Source organism: Arvicanthis niloticus, chromosome 3 (assembly GCF_011762505.2).
Source record: "Arvicanthis niloticus isolate mArvNil1 chromosome 3, mArvNil1.pat.X, whole genome shotgun sequence".
In the NCBI taxonomy this organism is placed as follows: Eukaryota; Metazoa; Chordata; class Mammalia; order Rodentia; family Muridae; genus Arvicanthis; species Arvicanthis niloticus.
Window position 1 is genome coordinate 128,771,448 of NC_047660.1, and position 20,314 is coordinate 128,791,761.

The window sequence follows — 20,314 nt, forward strand, 5'->3', positions numbered from 1 at the left end:
ATAAAGAAAATATCCAATTTTTTAAAAAAAAAAAAGGCTTCCAAAGTATGAAGACTTAGGAGGAAAACAAGAGTGCTCCATAGTCCTGGGATTTCCAATTCTATGTTTGCATTCACGAAGGTCTGTGAAGGACCTCAGTAAAGACTGATATCACAATAGGCCTTATCAAAAAGTAAGACAGAAGAGAAACCCAATGCATTCACAAAAACTCGGAAGCTAAAACAATGACTGGGAAGTGTTAACTTCTTTTAATAAACTAATAATTATACAAGAGAAATTAGCTGTTTCTGAAACAATCAGGTTGAACAAGAGCAAACATGTTTTAATTTTCTGATATTTGAAGCCAGCTATATAGTATTAACAGTGAAAACTGTTACTGGAGAGTCAGAATTCCTAAAACAACATAGTAAAATGAATTAAAGGACATATTATCAAACAACACTTAAATATTTAGACTAGGCTTGAGGAACCCAAATTTGAGAATAAATAAAACCCTGATTAAAATTTTCCAACCTTTACTTAGATTCCTTAATTCTGTTAGCTGGTGTTCCACACATATATGCACAGCTGAGTTGTGATGTGCCTCCTCTATGGTTAACCTTATCCTCATCTAAACTGCTACACACCTACCTAAGAACTACGAAAAACCAGACACCACCGCATACCACGTTTTATACATACTTCATGTTGACGGTCGTCTTCAATGTGGTCTTTGTGGCTAGGAGTGGAATAAATGGCACTTTTTTTAACATGTGGTGCTTCTCGCTTTCTAGTATGTCGGAGTTCACCTTCGTTGTCAGGATCAAGTTCTTGGTGTCCTTGGCCAAGCTCATGACCGCTGTGCTCGGGAAGGTGCCCATGAGCATGGCCTGGGCTATGTACACGGTCAAGTTTGTGAACCCGATTATGCTCATATTGTTCACCGTCATCATGGTTGGGGAGGAAACCTGGTGTGTTAACCTCAGAGTTTTCTTTCTTCCTCTTTCCTTTTTCCTTCCTCCTGACCTTCCCTGACTTCACTTCAGATTGTTCTTGTGTTTTATTGGTCTCTGTTGAAGGGCCGTGACCGGGCTCCCCATGTTCGCTGTGAGCAATGGAGTCATTATGAGCCCGACGAGTTGTGTTATGATTCAGGTGATGACGCAAGCGATGCCGATGATGGAAGCGGTGATTGCGGTCATGCAGGTGTTTATCATCGGATTTGATGGGCACTTCAGCCGCCTCTTTCTCTGGATCACATTTGTGGTTTCTTTTTGATGTTATACTGGTTGTAGTATGGTTTTCTGCATTTAAATGATCGTGAAAATGCTGGTGGTTATGCGAATGGAAATGCTTTCCCTCTTGAACTGCCAGAATGTCTAAGTGAGAAACATGATCATGGCCAAGGTCCTCATGATTAATCTCAACGACTTTGATCTCTCCAAGGCCCAAGTTTGTTAAAAGTTTCTCCAGACCAAAAAATGATAATCTTCCATTTTCACCGTAACGGTCAAAAAGTTTTTCAATATAGTACTTTTTTTCATTTTCAGCATCCTGCACTGAAAACTTGCTTGACTCTGACTCTGTCATCCCACGATGATGTCTGTGGAGCTCCTCAGGGCCATGGTCATGGTCTTCATGGCAGTGGTTGCAATGATGGAAAATAAATGTCAGCAAACAGATGAGGCAAAATTTTGTGTGTATATGCACCTTCATTTCTACTTTTCCTAAAGGGATTTAAAAAGACAGGTGATCAGTTTATGCCTACATATAGTTAAGATAATAAAATTTATTTTGCAATTGCCAATTAACCAAGTATTATCCCATTTCCTTCATGACTACAGTCATTCTTTGACCAATACTCTCTATGAAAAATAGCCCCTTTTATTTAATTGTATTAGTGTATAGCCCTTTTAATTAACACAAACTTATCAAGACACAGGACTATTTTGACTACTTTTTTTGTTTGTTTGTTTTTGTTTTTGTTTTTCGAGACAGGGTTTCTCTGTGTAGCCCTGGCTGTCCTGGAACTCACTCTGTAGACCAGGCTGGCCTCGAACTCAGAAATCCGCCTGCCTCTGCCTCCCAAGTGCTGGGATTAAAGGCGTGAGCCACCACCGCCCGGCACTTGACTACTTTTAAAACGCCGAAGATTCCATATACATTTTTTTATTGTTGGCTTATTTTCTATTTGGTCCTTTAAAAAATGAAGTTTGCTGGTTCTTGCACACTGAGGTCCTGGTTAGGGCAGCAGTATGGGAAGAAATTAGACGACTGAAATGGAGTTTAGAAAGAGGGCTCAGCAGTTAGAGCATATCTATACTACTCTTACAGAGGACCCAAAGCAGTTACTCGCTGCAATATCACAACAGCAGCTGTAACTTCAGCTCCAGGGGAACCTAGTATCTTCTTCCAGCCTCCATGGGTAACCGAACTGATACACATACATCCACATAGATATACACAAGTAACAAATCTTTTAAAAATGAGTAAAATTGTTTTTAAAATCAGGAAAATTTTCTCAGTATTCACAAATGCTTAGAATTGAATACAATAAAAATCCAAGAGTAAGTCAATTTTCTATAGATGCTTGATATAAGAATAACTTAAAAGCCAAATATATTTCTACATATCATAAGAACATGAAACTAGTAATAACATTATTAATAGCAAATAAAGTCTAGGCATAAATCTAATAAAACATATGTAAGGCCCATAGAAAAACATCACACATTATTGAGCAAAATTAAATACTTAAATAAATACATGGCTATGCTATGCTTAAGAGTAGGTGAACTATGGATTCAGTACAATCTCATCAAATTCCTGGACGTTTCTTTGTGAAAAGCAATGAGATATATTTAATATTTCTATGAAAACAGTAGGGGCAAGAATAGCCATGACAAGCTTGTATGGGGTAGGAGGGAGGCAGACAAAAGTTTAAAATTTTTAAATGTAAAAATAAAAAGGAATACACCAAAGGAACAAAAAGCAGTCTTTTTTTTTAATATCGTACATATATATATATATATATATATATATATATATATATACATACACATACATGTAGCAACTTTGGTTTTTGTTGTTTTTTTTTAAATTGGATATTTTATTTACATTTCAGATGCCATCCCCTTTCCCCATTCCCCCCCTTGAAAACTCTTATCCCATGCCCCCTTTTCCTTTTTGCTTTTATGCACTTTTTTAAAATGTTAATCAAAGGCTTTATAAGTTTGGTAATGTTCAATCAGAAGTGTAACCCAATACCCAACCTAGATATATCAACTATCTTTGACTGGTGAAGACACGTGAACATCTGCCTCCATACCCCCCTTCTCTCTTTCTCTCTCTCATCACCTAGCTTCTCCTCTCCTTCTTCTCCTCCTCTCCTTACTCCTTCTCTTCCTCTTGGTACTCCTCCCACCTTAGCTCCTCCTACATATCACCCTTCCTGTTAAAAATAAAACTTTTCTCTCAAAATACAATTAGAGCATAATTATGTCAATTTGCACCAGTGAGGTACAAGATAGTCCTAATACCCAGTCCATCATTTTGTTGACTAACCAGAACCTCTGTCATCTCTCCTAACTAAAACACTTAGTTCTGAACCTGGCTTTTTCCTTGGCTTTAGAATGAATGTCAGCTGAAAACCATCCATTCAAATCTTTTCTCTCTAAGTAAATAGCCAGGATTGGCTATGAGACTATAGGTCTTCGACCCCGTCAGAAATCCAGAATGGCTGAGTTAACTAAAATTATGGGAAGCACAAAGCATTGCTTCTTCTAAAACTTAGCCAATTTTATAGAGACCTCTGAACACCTGGACACTCCCTATACTACAAAACGTTGGAGCATCTGATCTTCAGCCTTCTGGCCCAGGATCATCTGACAGACCTAGTGAAGCAGAATTATTAAGGGCTGATTACTCTGAAAAGCAGTCTTAAAATACATTGTTTTACGTGATATCTGATTGGCCCCACTTGCACATAGAAGAAATACCCTGGTTGACCTCCATCTAACACCACAGACAGAATCAACTACAGATAAAAATAGGAGGCTAAATTTCAGACAACAAATGCTTAAACAGGAGAGTGTCCAAAAAAGTCAATACAGCAGCCATTGGCACAATGCAGGTACTCAAATCTAGAGGAGTTAAAGTTGAATTTCAAATTCAGTTTTTCAGTTACCATAGCCACATTTAAAATGCTATTCCTCCACATGCAACTAAGGGTCCCAGTCCTAGACAGCACAGAGAGCACAATCATCACTACAGTAAATTCTACTGAAAAGCACACTTCTAGAAATACAATGTGAGCTAGTTTTGTTATTTTGAGCTTTTCTAGAGTACACATGTGAAAACTAATTTCATATTACATTCTAGCTAACTCACATCTGAAATTTGTGAACTAGGTATTTTACATCCTGCTTAATTCTATGTATTTTACATCAATATGACATATAGCACATCTTAATTCAGACTAAGCGTATCTCAAGTGCCCAACAGTCACATGGGACCACTGACCACTGTTACTAGAAAGTGCTCATCTACAAAGTTACTTGAGAAACGAAGAATTTCAAGATAGGAGACAGAAGTCACTGAAAAGAAAAAAACTGCTGTCACTGACTTCATTAAATTAAGGATTTCTGTTCCAAGGGCATCTCTGGAAATTAGAAAACAAACAAACAAACAAACAAGTCATAGGTGTAGAGGCTGGGGTGATTCTGAGAGGAAGTGAAGGAGGTGAATAAAATCAAAACGCATTGGCTGGTTCTCAAGAGAGTTAATAAAATTATTCTTATTAGCATCTTTTAAAAAGCAAACCATGCAATAGGAGATGATTACCACGAGCAGACAGAAGCAGAAAGATACATACTGTATCATGTATAGGTGACTTTAAAACATTCCAAAATACATGCTGGGTGGTGGTGGCCATGTCTTTCATTCCAAGCACCCAGGAGGCAGAGGCTCTGTGATTTTTGAGGCCCTGCCTAGACTACAGAGCTAGTTCCAGAACAACCAGCACTTCATAGAGAAACCTTTTCTCAGAAAGTTTTTTTTTTTTTAATGTCCAAAACACAGAACAAAACAAAAATTTCCTTTTTGAGATGAACATGTGCAGCTAGACAGAGTAGAGAAGATCACACTCTGGAGCAGCTTGCCTTCAAGGAAGGAAAGAAAAGAACCAGCAGTGGAGGGAGCACTCACATTCGAGTTCATAGGAATTTATCTTTCAAAAAGGTGTGAGAAGAGGCTCTGAAGCACTCTGACAAAACTGTCAACACCTATTAATGCAGGATAACGGGGAGAATGTGCTCACTGTTTTCCTGTGTACTACACAGCCTGATGCAGTGGTTAACAAAGGGTAGCTGTAGAGGAGCATCAGTAACATCAACATCATCTTAGAGTTAGAAGGAGAAGTTATCATGCCCTACTCAGACCTGGAACATCAACATCTTGGTAATTGGCAAAAATGTTTTAGTCCAGTGTTTCTACTGAGTCTGATACAAACTAGTTAAAGTTTGAGGCCTAATAATTTATACCAATAAATCCTCAAACACTCCTAGATACTGTAGTCAACCAAAGGTTATAATTATCTGAATATATCAGGTTGAATTATCTGTGACACATAGGAGTTAAGAACTTTTACAATCTACAAATTGTATTTAATTCCTATGCTACAATGAGATTTGACTTTTAATCCAAACACTTTAATTTCTTAGTGTCATTGATAAAGTCACTATTAAAAAATGTTTAATTTAGTGATGTGACTAGAAGTCACAGAACACCAAACAGCTGGAAACCATCAGGAGCATGGAAAAGGCAATGAGGCAATTGAAGAGTCTCCCTTAAATTGTTCTGAGAGCCTGCGTCTGACACCAGGGTTTCAGACTTATTTAGCCTCCAGGGTATAGGACAATAAAGCACTGTTAGTTAAATCAGTAATTTGAGGCATTCTGTTACACATGCCTTAGGAAAGGAATACAAGACTCACTGAAAATCAGCAAGATCAGGATGTTAACAACTCTGGGTATCTGACTATATCTAAGCAGTAAAAACCAACCATGGATTAAAGAAAATGCCATACAATTTAAAATTAAAGTTAAATATTCCATTAAAAGGAGGTATAGAGTGTCAAATTCTCAAACACAACAGGATGAGCAGCAGAGGTGTGTTGTGGTAGGGGCATGAATCAAATCAACAGGCTCCCTGGCCTGTGTTGTCCTCTTTGCAGGCAAAGTCAAAACAAATCCTTCTATTTATTTCATATAGCCTTTCCCCCCACTATTTTAATGTTCAAATGAGAAAGAACTCTGAGGAAACAGTAAATCCTGGAGCCCAATGAAGACACTAATTACTTTTATAACCATATGGGTTTTGTCTTTATTTTATAAGCACTGAAATGTTCAAAAGAATAATTCAGAGATAAGTTGTTTGGTCTGGATAAAATCGAATTAATTTTACTTGTACACTAATGAAAATGAAAGGCCAGGGATGATTTCAGTAATCATTATTAAACAGAAGATTCCCATTCCTCTGTCCATAACACTCCTGCAGGTACCTCCTGTCTCCACTGAGATGCTAGTATAAGGTAACGGTCTGAGGTTATCCATTCATCTGACACACAAATGTCACAAGGTTTGCTCAATGTGCATTTTCTCACTGTTTGGTGAATAGGAACCAGTGGTAATAAGTGTATATTAGAAAATACCAAATGAATGACACCTATGCATAGTATACATGAGATTTGTGTTGACACCTATCACTAGTCTTTACAAGTGTGTAAAGAATTCAATGTATTGCAAAGATTCTAATCCCGAGTTTCTTAATTATTACATTGAAGAGAGATTAACAGGTATGTAAGAACATAAGTGACCCAGGAGCAACTTCAGTACTATGGTTGCCTATGTGTTTGAAGCACTCATTTGACCAGGCTCAGAAGCTCTGCAGAGACCCTTTCCCAAAAGGAATCAGCAAATCCTTTTCTGTCTCACAACAGTCTATGACTATTTCAGGTGTAAGGGCTTCTCTGCTCTGATTATTCACAAACATCAACCTTCCATGAACAGATACTTGCTCAGACGATGGGAAGAGACTAAAAAGAAAACACCAGGTTGAGAAATTCACCCTCACAGCTGGAGAAGTGGATGCTGTACTCTTCAACCTCTCTTCCTTTCTACCTGAACACAGCCCCCAGCCCCCACATGGAGGCTGGAAAAGCCAGCTGCACCTACAATGTATGGAACTTCCTAAGCATTCCATTGACGTTGAGAATCTTTTAACTCCCAAAGAGCATCTGTGAGGTAGAAAAAAGAATGTAGGAGACATGAGACAAGCCCATATACTACTCCACCTTAAATATACAAGTCCACCTTCAGAGGACTTGGCTGTATGTTAAAAAAATAATCCATTATGTTTCTGTCTCTGTTTTAAGAGTTCCTCAGGTTTTATATGTTGAGGGTTTTAATTTTATAATTAAGGATAGTTTTTAGCTGGCAAAATTTCTGCTAGCTCTGCAGACATATATAATTCTACTGCACCAGAAATAGAAGGATGAGCTCTGACAATAAATTACCTAGGAGCTGTCACCATAAACTTGTGTTTATGTTTCACTGTTGATTTGGCATACAATATCACAGTTCAATGTTTAAATATTCCATCTTTGTATAATTTCTAATTAGGAAGGTTAATTTATAATGAAGCAATTTCATCATTATGCAATTACAATATTCCAAAACCACACACTTTTGCTTTGGATGAAAAGAAAAAAAAAATGAAGTTCATTAATGTCCCCGTATGCTTAGTATCCAAACTCTACAGAACAGTTGTGTCACACTTTGTCTACATCCTAACTCTGGATCATTAAGTTATCTCTTTACCTGGGTGCTGGCCATGTGAGTAGTTTTTACTTCATGAAAACAGCTGAATTATACACTTAGCCATGGATACTTCCCTACAAGAGTGTTGTCATTCAAGCAATGTTTACATTTTAATGACTGTCCAAAGAATAGACTTCAACTCTGAATCAAAAAACAAAAAAACAAAACAAAAACACAAAAATTAAACAAAACAAAAAATTAGAAACAGTTTGCACAGATGAAACTTTTTTAAATTTCTTGAAATGGTTTAAGATCCAGCAGTTATAACAACAACAACAAAAAAAATACAGAAAAATAACCAAAAATAATTTTAGTCAGAGAAGGAAAAGATATTATTTGTTTTGCTTAACAGAACACATTGTTGGTAAGAGAAAATCTACCCAGATCCTTACATGAAATAAAGCTGGGTGCTCAAGTCAGCGAACACATGCACTACAGCTGAAAGGACAAAGGCAGATTAGGCAGACCCTGTACAAGACACACTCAAGTGCTTTGAATTTTCAGGTGTTCTTTCTCACTATAAAGAACAATGTTAATTGGCCTGACTTACCCAGTTTACAACACAAACATGAATCAAAATGCATCACAATAAAGATGATTCTTGTCAATTTACAGAAAGTTTGAGACATTCCATAGGACATCCTTCCATAAAGGCTTACAAAATTGTTCAGTTACTGATTCTATTAAGGTTTTTTTTTAAGTATATAATGTCAGTCAGTTATAGACTTCAATTTTTCAGGCAAATACTGCACAGCACCTTATACACTAATTGCTATTATTACAAATTTTCTGATAGATATTTTACACATATCTGATAGATATTTTATTCTACACAAATACATGTAAATATACAAAATTAAAGATAAAATGCCCAGGAGAATTGTTAACTCTGAAGGTATACCCTCCAATTATGGTGAAATATTTCAAGACTGTAGCACTGACCTCACCAGACAGTCAGGACCTTTTTCTACCATATAATTGTATTTCACACACACCATAACCAGAATGTAGATGGGACACTAGGAAAGTGACTCATCTAATATATGATAAAAAACTATTTTAAAGAGTAAATAAATCATCTAATAACATTTAGCCAATATAAACAAAAAATATATTCAATTAGATACTCATGTGACTGACATAGGAAAAAGTACTAGTAAATACTAAAGAATCCTATTTCCAGAACTAGGTTTCTAGAAAGAGCAATCAATTAGATATAAACTCTATATGTCACCTAATTATTTTATTTTAAAAAATTAAAAAGGGATACAAAAAGCATTTTAGAGTATAATTTTGAAGAATACAGTTAATACTTCATCCCAGTTCTCTCTCATAGACACACATGTAATAGATACTAACAGGAAAGTATTATAAGTTCATTAGATGGTCTCCTTTGTTAATTTGAAAGGCAAGGGGGTAGAAATTCAAAGAGAAACCACTAAACTACTCAACTGGGATTCTATAAATATCTAATCTTGTTAGTAAACATGTAAAAACTCCTTCACAAGCCGGGCAGTGGTGGCACACACCTGTAATTCCAGCACTTGGGAGGCAGAGGCAGGTGGATTTCTGAGTTCGAGGCCAGCCTGGTCTACAGAGTGAGTTCCAGGACAGCCAGGGCTACACAGAGAAACCCTGTCTCCAAAAACAAAACAAAACAAAACTCCCTTCACAAAATGAACCCACAGATTAAAATTTTTAAATGCACATTTTAAAAGGTTTCATCACAGCATTTCTCCAGTAAAACACAAGTAGGTTCCTTGTTTTGATCAAAACAGTATGAGCAGAAAAGGCAGGCGTGGGAGTGAGTCAGCTTGTGTAAGGATCAGCCAAGGAGTCAGGTCTGCTAGAAGGGCCAGCACGACAGAGAAAATGCTTCTGCAGAAGCCCTGTTACCCCAGTGTGACTCTCAAAACCTACAAGAGAGCTGGCTCTGCAAAGCTGTCCCATGACTGACTTCTGTACATGTACTATGAACTAGGTGCCTACAGACAGACAGACAGACAGACAGACACACACACACACACACACACACACACACAGAGAGAGAGAGAGAGAGAGAGAGAGAGAGAGAGAGAGAGACCTCCATACACATATAAAAGTAAATTTATAATTAAAAATTTTTAAAGATTTGTTAAAAACTAGACTACCTTATTAGTTGTAAGTCCTTAAAGTAAATAGCAACAGCTTTGAATTCTCATCACTTATAACATGGGGCTATTGACCTTTGCTTGTTTTATAGTTAACCAAGAACAAAATAAAATAAAGCTCCATACACCATTTTTAAGTGGTAAAGGCTTATGTTTTATCTTCCCATGTTGCATTATTTACAGGATCCTGTGTGCAAGTATTCCCTAAGAGTCCATGCACACTTCTGATGTACTCACTAGATCCATCATCTTACACAGAGCACTGCAGACCAGAAATCAAGAAAAACCTTTCTTATTTACCATATCACTGCCACTGACTGGCCTCAGCTTATCTACCAAGAGAACTAACATAACGCATTCAAAACTGCTCTGGGAAGCAATTAGGTCTACCAGTGCAAGTCATTACCATTATTAGATATGATTAATGTTTGACTTAAAATTATACCAAGTACAAAACTAGTGAGAAAAGACCCTTTGTAATGGTTTAAAAGAATGTTACCAAAATGTTACAAGGGCACAAGCAGGCCCAATCGGTACAGCCAAGAGGTGTCAGGATCAGTCCATGTCCTCAGGAGGAGGGACTCATCCAAACATTACAGTTATTTAAGGATGCAGTACTTCAGTATGGAGCTCTCAGAAGGAGACAGAAACTACAGCAGTGCCGTAGTTTGTTTTTGTAACTCCACGTGACCAGCTATCTAACCTCCCAAAGCCATGTTCACAGTTTAGAATGGCAATAAAACTTTCAATAACTAAATAAAATATAGTAAGGTAATCTCTTAATCTTTCAAGGAGATTCATTCACATGATGATGGTAGATTTGTTCACTGAACGTGAGTTTAATTCAGTGTTTAACTTCTCTATAACTTACAAAATAGACTAAAAACATCTATGTCTTAAGATACTTGCCGGGCGGTGGAGGCGCGCGCCTTTAATCCCAGCACTTGGAAGGCAGAGGCAGGTGGTCTACAGAGTGAGTTCCAGGACAGCCAGGGCTACACAGAAAAACCCTGTCTTGAAAAACCAAAACAAAACAAAAGATACCCCATTAAACAACACATCCAACAGAAACTACAATAAAGAGCACATTACCCCAATATTATATTCTTGTATTCACTAATGTACAAATGTTTACTTTCTTATTAAATATCTATACAACTACTTTTATTTCTGCACTTTGACCCTTTGTTACAGGCACTCTGAAGCATACCCTAGGAAGATAACATTAATTTTTGCTAATCTTTTCTACTTATGGATACAAGGAATACCTGAAATGAGCAAAGGCTCCCTGGCTGAGATGCCTTTCAGTCAGTAATTATTGAAACGCCTTTAAAGCTCCTGAAATGTATGGCTTCTGTTACTGTAAAGACTTCCACTCCTTTTTGTTCCTGTACACACAGCCTTCCTTACAAAATCACTCATCATGAGGAAGAGATGCCTTCACTCTTGGAACTACCACTGCCATGCTTTCACCACGGACCCACCTTTACTTTCCCTCTGTATTTTTTCTTTTCACCATGGTATCAGTTATACTTCCCTGATGCTACACCATCTTGCCATTCACAAGAACTGCCAGTTAAAATGATCCTTCTGAAGGTAGGAGTTAGGGCAATGACCACATATCCCAGAGCAATGCTTTCCAAGCACTGGCAGATGTTCTGATGCTGCTGACAACACAGAGGCTGCTTCTCTACAAGCAAAGTTCTGGGCCAATTAATTTTCACCGTTGTTACAGTTACTTTGAGCCACTAGGATCTTCTAATTGTTGAGCAAAGTGAACTGACTCAGTTCAAGCATTTAGTAATCTCGTACAAAAATGATATCTAAATTACCAACCCAATAACACATTTATTATCAGGCTTATCATTTCTAATATTTTAAAAAAAAAAAAAGTACAAATTCTTGCACAAAGACTTAAAGAAATTCATTTCCCTATTGTAACTACATTCCAAAGCACAGAGCAGATTTAGATTTTAATATCTAGGAGAAAAGAAGTGACAAGGATAATGTATAAGGAAAATATAAGGACAGAAAAGAAAGTATTGCAGCAAAAAAGTAATTGTTTTCTACAATGGATCAATTTTAGTAACATTTAAATCATAAAACCATAACACTAAAGTTCTAAACCAAGATTACAACCGCCTTAAGGAAGTAGTACAGGAAATGTGAAGGTGGGAAGATAGTAGGAAGTACACTAAGCCACCCTGCATTACAACAGGCAATGCCTGACTGAAGGCCAAGGTGCCTGGAGACTGACAGTGAGCAGCAGAAGAATCAATGACGGGCACTGAAGGGGTACCTAACTTCTGAGTAGAAGACTGTCAAAGAATACAGGACACATTCTCTGCCCTAAAGCACTTCATAAAACAATTTGAGTATTTAAAGAAAATCCTCAAAGTCAATGAAACTGAAAAATATTTAGCTAATGAATCAATAAAAGCCAATAGAAGAAAATCACACGGTTCAAGACTTCACAAGCTTTTGTGTAGTTTTAACCACAATATATACCTTAATTCTAATTTATACCACTATTTCTGGATACTTGCCTGTAATTAACTCCAAGATGAGGAATAATTACAAAATTTTAACACTGCTTAGTCGTGCACTCAAATTATTTAACAGAGAAATTCAAGGTTCAGCTTTATTGTATTGCCACCCAGAGTGTAATTACATCATTCTCCTTAATAGCACTGCTACCTTTGGAATTGATCAAAGAGCCTGCCTCATATTTTTACAATTATTCCTGACCTGCCAATAGTTGCATCAACATGGATCAGTTTTTCTATAACTGTGTCACATTTTCTGTTGTTATGGTGATTTTTCAATGTCATTATTTAATTCTTTATTGATAATTCCATATATAAGCAATCATGCCTATGAAGATTTTGGAATATCTTGCATGATTCTTAAATGTAAGAAGCTTTCTTCCCCCCCCCCCCCCCCCACATTTAATATATAATCTTACAAGCATAGTTAAAAATAGCAGTACTGGGCTGGAGAGATGGCTCACTGATTGCTCTTCCAGAGGTCCTGAGTTCAATTCCCGGCAACCACATGGTGGCTCACAACCATCTGTAATGGGAACGGGTGCTCTCTTCCGGTGTGTCTGAAGAGAGCAATGGTGTATTCATATACATAAAAATAAATAATTAAATCTTTAAAAAACAAAACAGAAGTACCTCTAAACTACTAGGATCTCTTATATCCATTTTCTTTTTAGGAAAAACTTTCAGATCTGTAAATCCCAGCACTCAGGATGCCAAAATAAAAGGATTATGAGTTCAAAGCCAGCCTGGAATATCTAGAAAATTCCAGGTCAGCCTAGACTACACAGTGAGACCCTGTCTTGAGCAAGAATCTAGGGGTCTGGGGATGTAGCTCAGTGGTAGAGCACTTTCATAGTATGCACAAGGCTCTAGATTGGATCTCACCACAAAAAGTAAGCAAAAAGACAATCAAAATCTATTCCACGGAAGACAGAATGCAGGCAATGAACATGTTATGAAAAGGGATATAAAGCTAATTTTTTTTGTTTTAACTGTTATGAACTTTTTGATTTGGTAGTGGGAAAGTGTGCAAAACTGTATCAGAGAGTAAAAGTATAAAATCCAGTTTGAAGCTTCATAGCTTCTGTTCCAAAAGACTATAACTGTATAGAAATTTACTAAGTTGTTTGTATTACACTGCTCATGTACATTCAATTACTCACTTGAGAATACCCTAATGCAAAAAAATATTAAAAACAAAAATATTCCAAACATTGAAAAGTTATCAAGTGATGTGCTCTAAAAAAGGTTTACAGGAAAAGAATACTTGTATATGTGTGTGCGTAAAATATATCTTATATATAATGTATATATTATAAGCACTATATATGCATATATAAGATATATAACATACTATATACTTATATGTATATTTAACAGTATATATGTATATATATTCACTCACATATCATATACAATATGATGCTACATACTTTATATATACTGTTAAAATTAGATGAGGCTTTACAATTATGTGAAATACAATTCTACTGTATTGTTTTACTGATCTCATTTTATAACATAGGAAGAAACCACTAATGGCATCTACCTAGATATTTCAAAGCCTACTTCATAGTACACAGTACACAGTGTGTCTTCACATGTATACACAGGGAGTATTTAAAGCTAACAAACCCAAATATGTACTCACCAGCCAATAAGTATACAACTATGAAGTGTATAATGAAGACAGGAAAGACAAAACGGAAACAGAAGGAAACAAAGATAATGTACTTTCTGCTCTAAAGAAGTTACAAGGAAGACACATTCAACTTGTACATTAGAGAAGTGAGACTAGGAAACATGGGAATGTAGAAACCTATGATAGTGATAGGTTGGGACCCATCCCAGGCCTCCAGGACACGCCAGCTCACCTTCCACCTCCAAATGTAATAAAGGTGCTATTTCTCCTGTAGAAAATACAAAGGGAAGTCTTCAAAGCTTCTAAGTTAGCTGTGAGTTATCATCTGAACGAACACTTTACTAATCAAGTATTCTACCAGGAAATACTTAGGAGCAACAAGTAGAATAATGATGGAGTATTAAGAATGGATGCAAGGGTTGGAGGACTTAAACTAGTCAGAATAAAGCTGCAGAGTGTGTGCCTGCTGTCTTCACCACATCTGACTCAGTGACACACCTTATTGTCTGCAGCCATGGATGAGACAGGGATGAGCAAGCCACACCCAAAAAGACAGTTCACTGCCTCTTTACTGCCCCAATTTATCCCAAATAAAAACATACCCCAGAAAGTGAATGAGAAACTAATTCAGGAGAAACTACTATTTTAAAAGTCAAAGTTGACAAAATATGTGACAGTGAATTCACAAATAGTCTGGATTTGTTAACAGTTCCATCTGAAATGCCTTAGGACATCAAGCAGCATAGTAGGTTACAGATCTTTACTGTCTTACTGCAACTGAGATTTTCTAACTCTTACATTGAATGAAAATCAACCTGAATTCTAAATTGATCACAGAAAAGTTTTCAAATAGGTGAGAAGAATGAAGACTGGCCTCTGCTACAGTTCTTAGCAGTTCTTGTACCACTTGGGTAAGAATGCTCCCTACAACATTCTGATTCATGTCTCATCCCTAAAAGCTTTTTTTGTAATGAGCTGGCTCTCTCTAAAAGTTGAATGCAATTTAAGGGCAAAATGATAGCAGTTGAAATGTTAATTCAAGGACTATTAGCTGATATTTCCCTTTCTTTCAACAGTGAAGTATCTTTTAAAGGGATTATAAAGTGTACTTATAAAAGTTGGTAATTATAAAGTCTTCTGCTATTAACTTTTAGATAATCAACCAACCAACCAAAACAAAAAATAGAAAAACAACCACCACCAAAAAGAAGAAACAAAAGGAGGAGGAGGAAGAGAGGAAGGAGGAAAAGGAGGAGGAGGGAAGGAAGGAAGGGAAGGAAGAAGGAAGGAAAGAAAGAAAAGGAAAGAAGGAAAGAAAAGGGGAGAAAAACCCAACTGGAACAAGATGTTATCTGTACAAAATTACTACCATCCTGTTAAGAACATTTTTTAACAATAAAAAGTTCATTAGGTATCCAATCCCTGTATCTGGGCAGCCTGCAATCCTGAGTATGTTCTATTAAAAAGTTATGAAAACAACATTCTAAACTGTTATGTGACAGCAGAGAATACAATAATGGTTGTATTCTAGCATTCTGAGCTGGGAATGATTCCAGTAGCCTTGCTGTTGCTACCTTCTCATTTCAGTTTTATATTGCTTTATACCTATTGAATACACTTTTAAATGTTCCAGTAAGTTTTAACTGAGAATTAGAATTATTTTCTTATTTCAGAAAAATCTAATCATGACTGTGGACCAACCACAGATCTTATAAAAACAAATATTTTAGAAAACTGATAATTGGCAATATCTGAAACCATAAAAGATGAAAAAAAAAATCTAGTGGCAATGATAAGAACCTAGAAACTTCTTTTTTCAAAAAACTTTAAAACAAAGTCACCATGTGAATTTGACATTTTCAAACTTTATTATCACACAACATAAAGTTACATGGGACAAATTAAGCCAGAAAATTTACCACCCTTTTCAAGACAAGAAGCCCAGATTAAGTAAAGAAAACTGTTCATATACAAAGCTAACTTCAAACACTTAACTCTCTAATTCTAACAAATTGCTTTTGCAATTAAAAACAAAAGTAGCCTACATATTCTTCTGGAGGGTACCTTGATTCTGTCTACCAATGTTTTCCCATAACCAGTTTTTCCATATTTGGGAAACTGGGGACTAATTGTAATCACAATCAGTTTTTTAAAAGTAGACACACATTCTTATTGGCAGCTGTGATCAGCTAGTGGAAAGCCATAGGTAAATCCATGGGAATGCAGGTTAATTTTAGTGTTAAAGACAGGTGCCAAGAAACTTCAAAGTAAATCAAACACTAGGGGGCAGCAAACTGTTGAGGATTGTACCAGGCAATCAACTCAAAGACATACACAAAAACGAGATAGAGGATATGAGACTGTGTTCACTCATTTTGCTGTAGGGCTGGAGAGAGAGAACCCAGGAAGTCACTATGGAAGTTAGTTCATGGGAGTTAGATACACCCCCCCACCCGCCTTTTGTATATTTTTAATGTGAAACACACTATAATGAGATGGCTTACAATTAAATCACTGTGATAAAAAACTGCGTTGACTGCCTCCATTTCTCTTCCAGTTTCAGTTGTCTACCTTATCTAATATTGGTATAAAGTATTAAGGACAATGTCCTTTTGATACTGATACAAAGCTCAGCACTTCAACTCCTGAGGCAGGCACTAACTGATGACTAGTATTTTTATCCACATGGTTTTAAGTCAATGCTGAGTTTGAACCTGAGAGACAACTACCTACCTACACCCAGTCACTGAATGTATCATGGCACAGGGATGCTTTGTGACAAAAAGCTGTTGGGTATAGGCTTCAGAAATCTGGCTTTGTAAAGAAACCAAAACATACACAGGTAAGTACAGAATAGAAGTGGAAAAAAAGGCAAATCTACAGTTATCAGCTATTACATATAAGTTACAGATTTAAAAGATGTATCCTCTCAAAGGCCCAAGGAGTAGAAACCATTAAGTATCATCCTGGGGTTAACCAATTATCAGGCAAAACAAAAAAAGAGTAAATTCAGTTATTATAGAAAAGTTTGGATGCAGAAAGGATTAGAAGAGCTACTTGGTTCATCATCATTAAAGGCCATATTAATTTCCTGAAATAGGTTTTATAATACTTCCAATTCAAAATACTTCCAATTCAAAAGTAACCTGCAAAGGTAACCAAATTAGTTAATAGTATATCCAGTTTTTGAATCTTTAACCTCACTCTAAATCCCTAAATTCATCCCAATACTGCTCAATACCCAGGGTTCTGCAGGAGCAAGGGATATATAAGTTTCTTTAATTAAGAACAAATGTTCAGCTCAGCTGTTGAACACTTTCCCTTGGGATGGAAAAAAATACACAAACAAACACATACCCCTTATCTTCTCCATTTATCACCTAGAGCAATGCTTGCATGCTAAACATTAGGCCTCCTCAAAGTTACTTCAAACCAGGGTTGAAAATCTGGTGAAAGCCAAAAGTGACTACAAAGACTGAGGAAGGTGGATCCTGAGTTCCAGGCACACAAGAGCTACATAGGGAAAGCATCAAGAAAAAACAAAAATCTGGACAAAAAAGTAGAATGAGGGTGGAAGTTTACAAGTTGTCAGTGGAGAATATATATACACACACACATGTATATATATGTGTGTGTGTGTGTGTGTGTGTGTGTGTATCCACTATATATAGGCTGTAATAGGAAGACCTAATACAGGTAGCACCTCCTAGTAAAATCTGAAATGCTACCAAATTTACAATGTTCTGGGAACTAACATACAGCAATTGTGTCCGGATAAGTCTTAGTCAAACTCCAATATCAGGGAAAAGGTTGTAAAATTACCTTCAGTATAAGTACACTGGCTTATACAAAATAAAAGTTAAATTCATATTTAGAATTGGGCCCTAGCCCAAGAAACTCTCCATTATTTAATATATCCAAATATCTCCCAATTTACAAACAAAAGCTGGAAACACTTCTGGTCCTGAACATTTCAGATTAAGGGTATTCACCTGCATAGCTCATGATACATATACGTTAAGCATGAACATATCCAAACACATGAAGATTATTTGCAGTACTAACGATTAAGCCTGGATTTGTACAAACCCTAGGCAGGTTTCCTAGCACTGAGCTATTAAGACAAGCTCCAGGACTTGGCAGCTTCCTTCCTCAATCCCCCAAGTAGCTGGGTTTATAGGTCTGTGCCTTTGGGTATCGCCTTGTCACCTTTTAAGGTAGAACCAAAACCATTCATTCTTGCACATGGGTTCCTAGCCATGATTAGTTGATAGAATTCAGTTTTGTCAATTTGGGGAGAGACTAAGACCACTGAAATTCAGTTAATTTGTAGTGAGGAAGTAACTTCCTGAATACAGGCCAAAATTACAGTAATACAAAACACTTAAAACAAATCCTTTTAAGTATAATTTTTAGTTCTTGCTAGTTTGAAATTAGTCATTATTAAGCAGGCCAGTACCGTTGATATTTAATGTTTTATTAAAGTATGGATTACTCCATCAAAACCATGAAGTTTCCCGTAACTGTTTCAATGTTTCAACTTAACTATAAATATGTATCCTTACCTATCTATAGTCACAACCTAACGCCCTTTACTCTAGAAAACACAACATGTTAAAAATGCCCGCCAGCACATGTTATTCCCTTCACAGCATTTATTGCTGATGTGTCTTTTTTCCTAGTATAACGTCCAATGCACACAGGAAGTGGGGTGTGTGGGATGGATTCCCAAGGTCCAGGAGAAATGATTCACAGGGTACTCAAATACTTGTAGATTAGAGGAATCCTAACATTACTCTGTACACAGCAGTTTTGCTTTGTCTAGGCTTCCCAACTTCACTGTAACATTTCTAAGCCTCCAGCTCTTGTATTACTTTTTCTTATCATTACAATATACACAGCCAAAAAAGGAAACATACAAGAAACCTGTCACCCGCTAGTTACCGCACTTAACAGTGAAGACATAATGTAAGTTTCTAGAAGACGGTAGGTTGGTTGTACTGGCTTTTAACTCATGCTTTGTGTCACTTGGAGCAGACACTTGGGTGAAGGACCCTTCCAAGTCGGCGGCGGGGCGTCCTGCGGTGAGATTTCTTCCACGTGTCCAGCTCCTCAAACTCGGCCCATGTGGACAGGCTCCCACGTGGACGCGTCTTCTCAGAAGCCGCAGGAAGCCCTTCCACGTCACGCCACCCGACGCCTCGCCAGGCTGGGGAGTTCCGAAGACCCCCCCCCCCACCCAGGGAGGAGCGAGGCGGGGAGCGGATGAGGACCCCGCGGCGGGCCGGCCACTTCCCTCCTCTACCAACCGCGCCCACGCCGCCTTGCACCCCGGGGCCCGGGAACAAAGCCCGCGGTCGCGCCACGGTCGCCCCCCGACCCGGCTCGGGGACCCACGGGCTGCGCCACGGCTCACGCGCGCCCCACCGAGCCTTTTCGGTTGGCCCGGAGGAGCCGAGCGGCTGCCGTCCGTTACCCCCCGCAGACGAGCCCCTGGGACCTGCCTCGGGTCCCGGGTCCCCGTACGGCGGCCGCGGGAAGCCGGGGCAGCCCTCAACCGGCGCCGCCCGGCCCGCGGGCCCGCAGACCGAGGGGCGCGGGTCCCCACGGCCGCCCGCGGCGCAGTCGGCTGGCCCCAGCCCCACGCGCCGCTCTCCTGCTCGCCGCCACCGACTGTAGCAGCTGCGAACACTCGCGCCCCAGCCCGGAGGCCCCGGTGCCTGCCCCAGCCCGGCCGCCCGGCCTCCCCAGCCGTCCCGGGACTCCCAGGCTCCGCCGCGCACGGGGCCGGTTCTGGGGGAGGGAATGTAAACAAATCGGGGTTTTATAGTTACCTCACACTCGAGTGCCGTGTGCATCTCCTCTCCGCTCGGTACCAAACCCCGGCTGCACCCAGTCGTGTATTCTCCAAAGCCACCTGCGCTATCTGCGTCGCGGAGCCTAGTACGCGAGCCGGCGCTCTACGCCGGCGGCGCACTCGGCCTGCTCTGGCGCCCTGCGCAGCCGCACCCTGGCCGCCTCAGCGCTACGCCAGCGGCGCACCCGGCCCGCTCGGGCGCCCTGCGCAGCCGCACCTCGGCCTAATCAGCGCTACGCCGGCGGCGCACCCGCAGCACCCAG

At 38.6% G+C, this 20,314-nt stretch overlaps 1 protein-coding gene across 5 annotated transcripts in view; it reads right to left on the reverse strand.

Moving 5' to 3' along the window:
• Positions 1 to 20,314, reverse strand: part of Slc39a10 (solute carrier family 39 member 10) — a 119,015-nt gene that overhangs the window by 29,477 nt on the left and 69,224 nt on the right. For 3 of the 5 annotated variants that reach the window (XM_034497790.2, XM_076931915.1, XM_076931914.1), the window contains one exon: positions 682 to 1,706. In XM_034497790.2, the coding sequence (XP_034353681.1) occupies positions 682 to 1,695 (1,014 nt within the window). In that variant the 5' untranslated portion in view covers positions 1,696 to 1,706. Of the gene's footprint in view, positions 1 to 681; positions 1,707 to 7,856; positions 7,998 to 20,028; positions 20,164 to 20,314 lie in introns of those variants that run through there. The other 2 variants (XM_034497791.2, XM_034497792.2) reach the window with 2 other exon arrangements.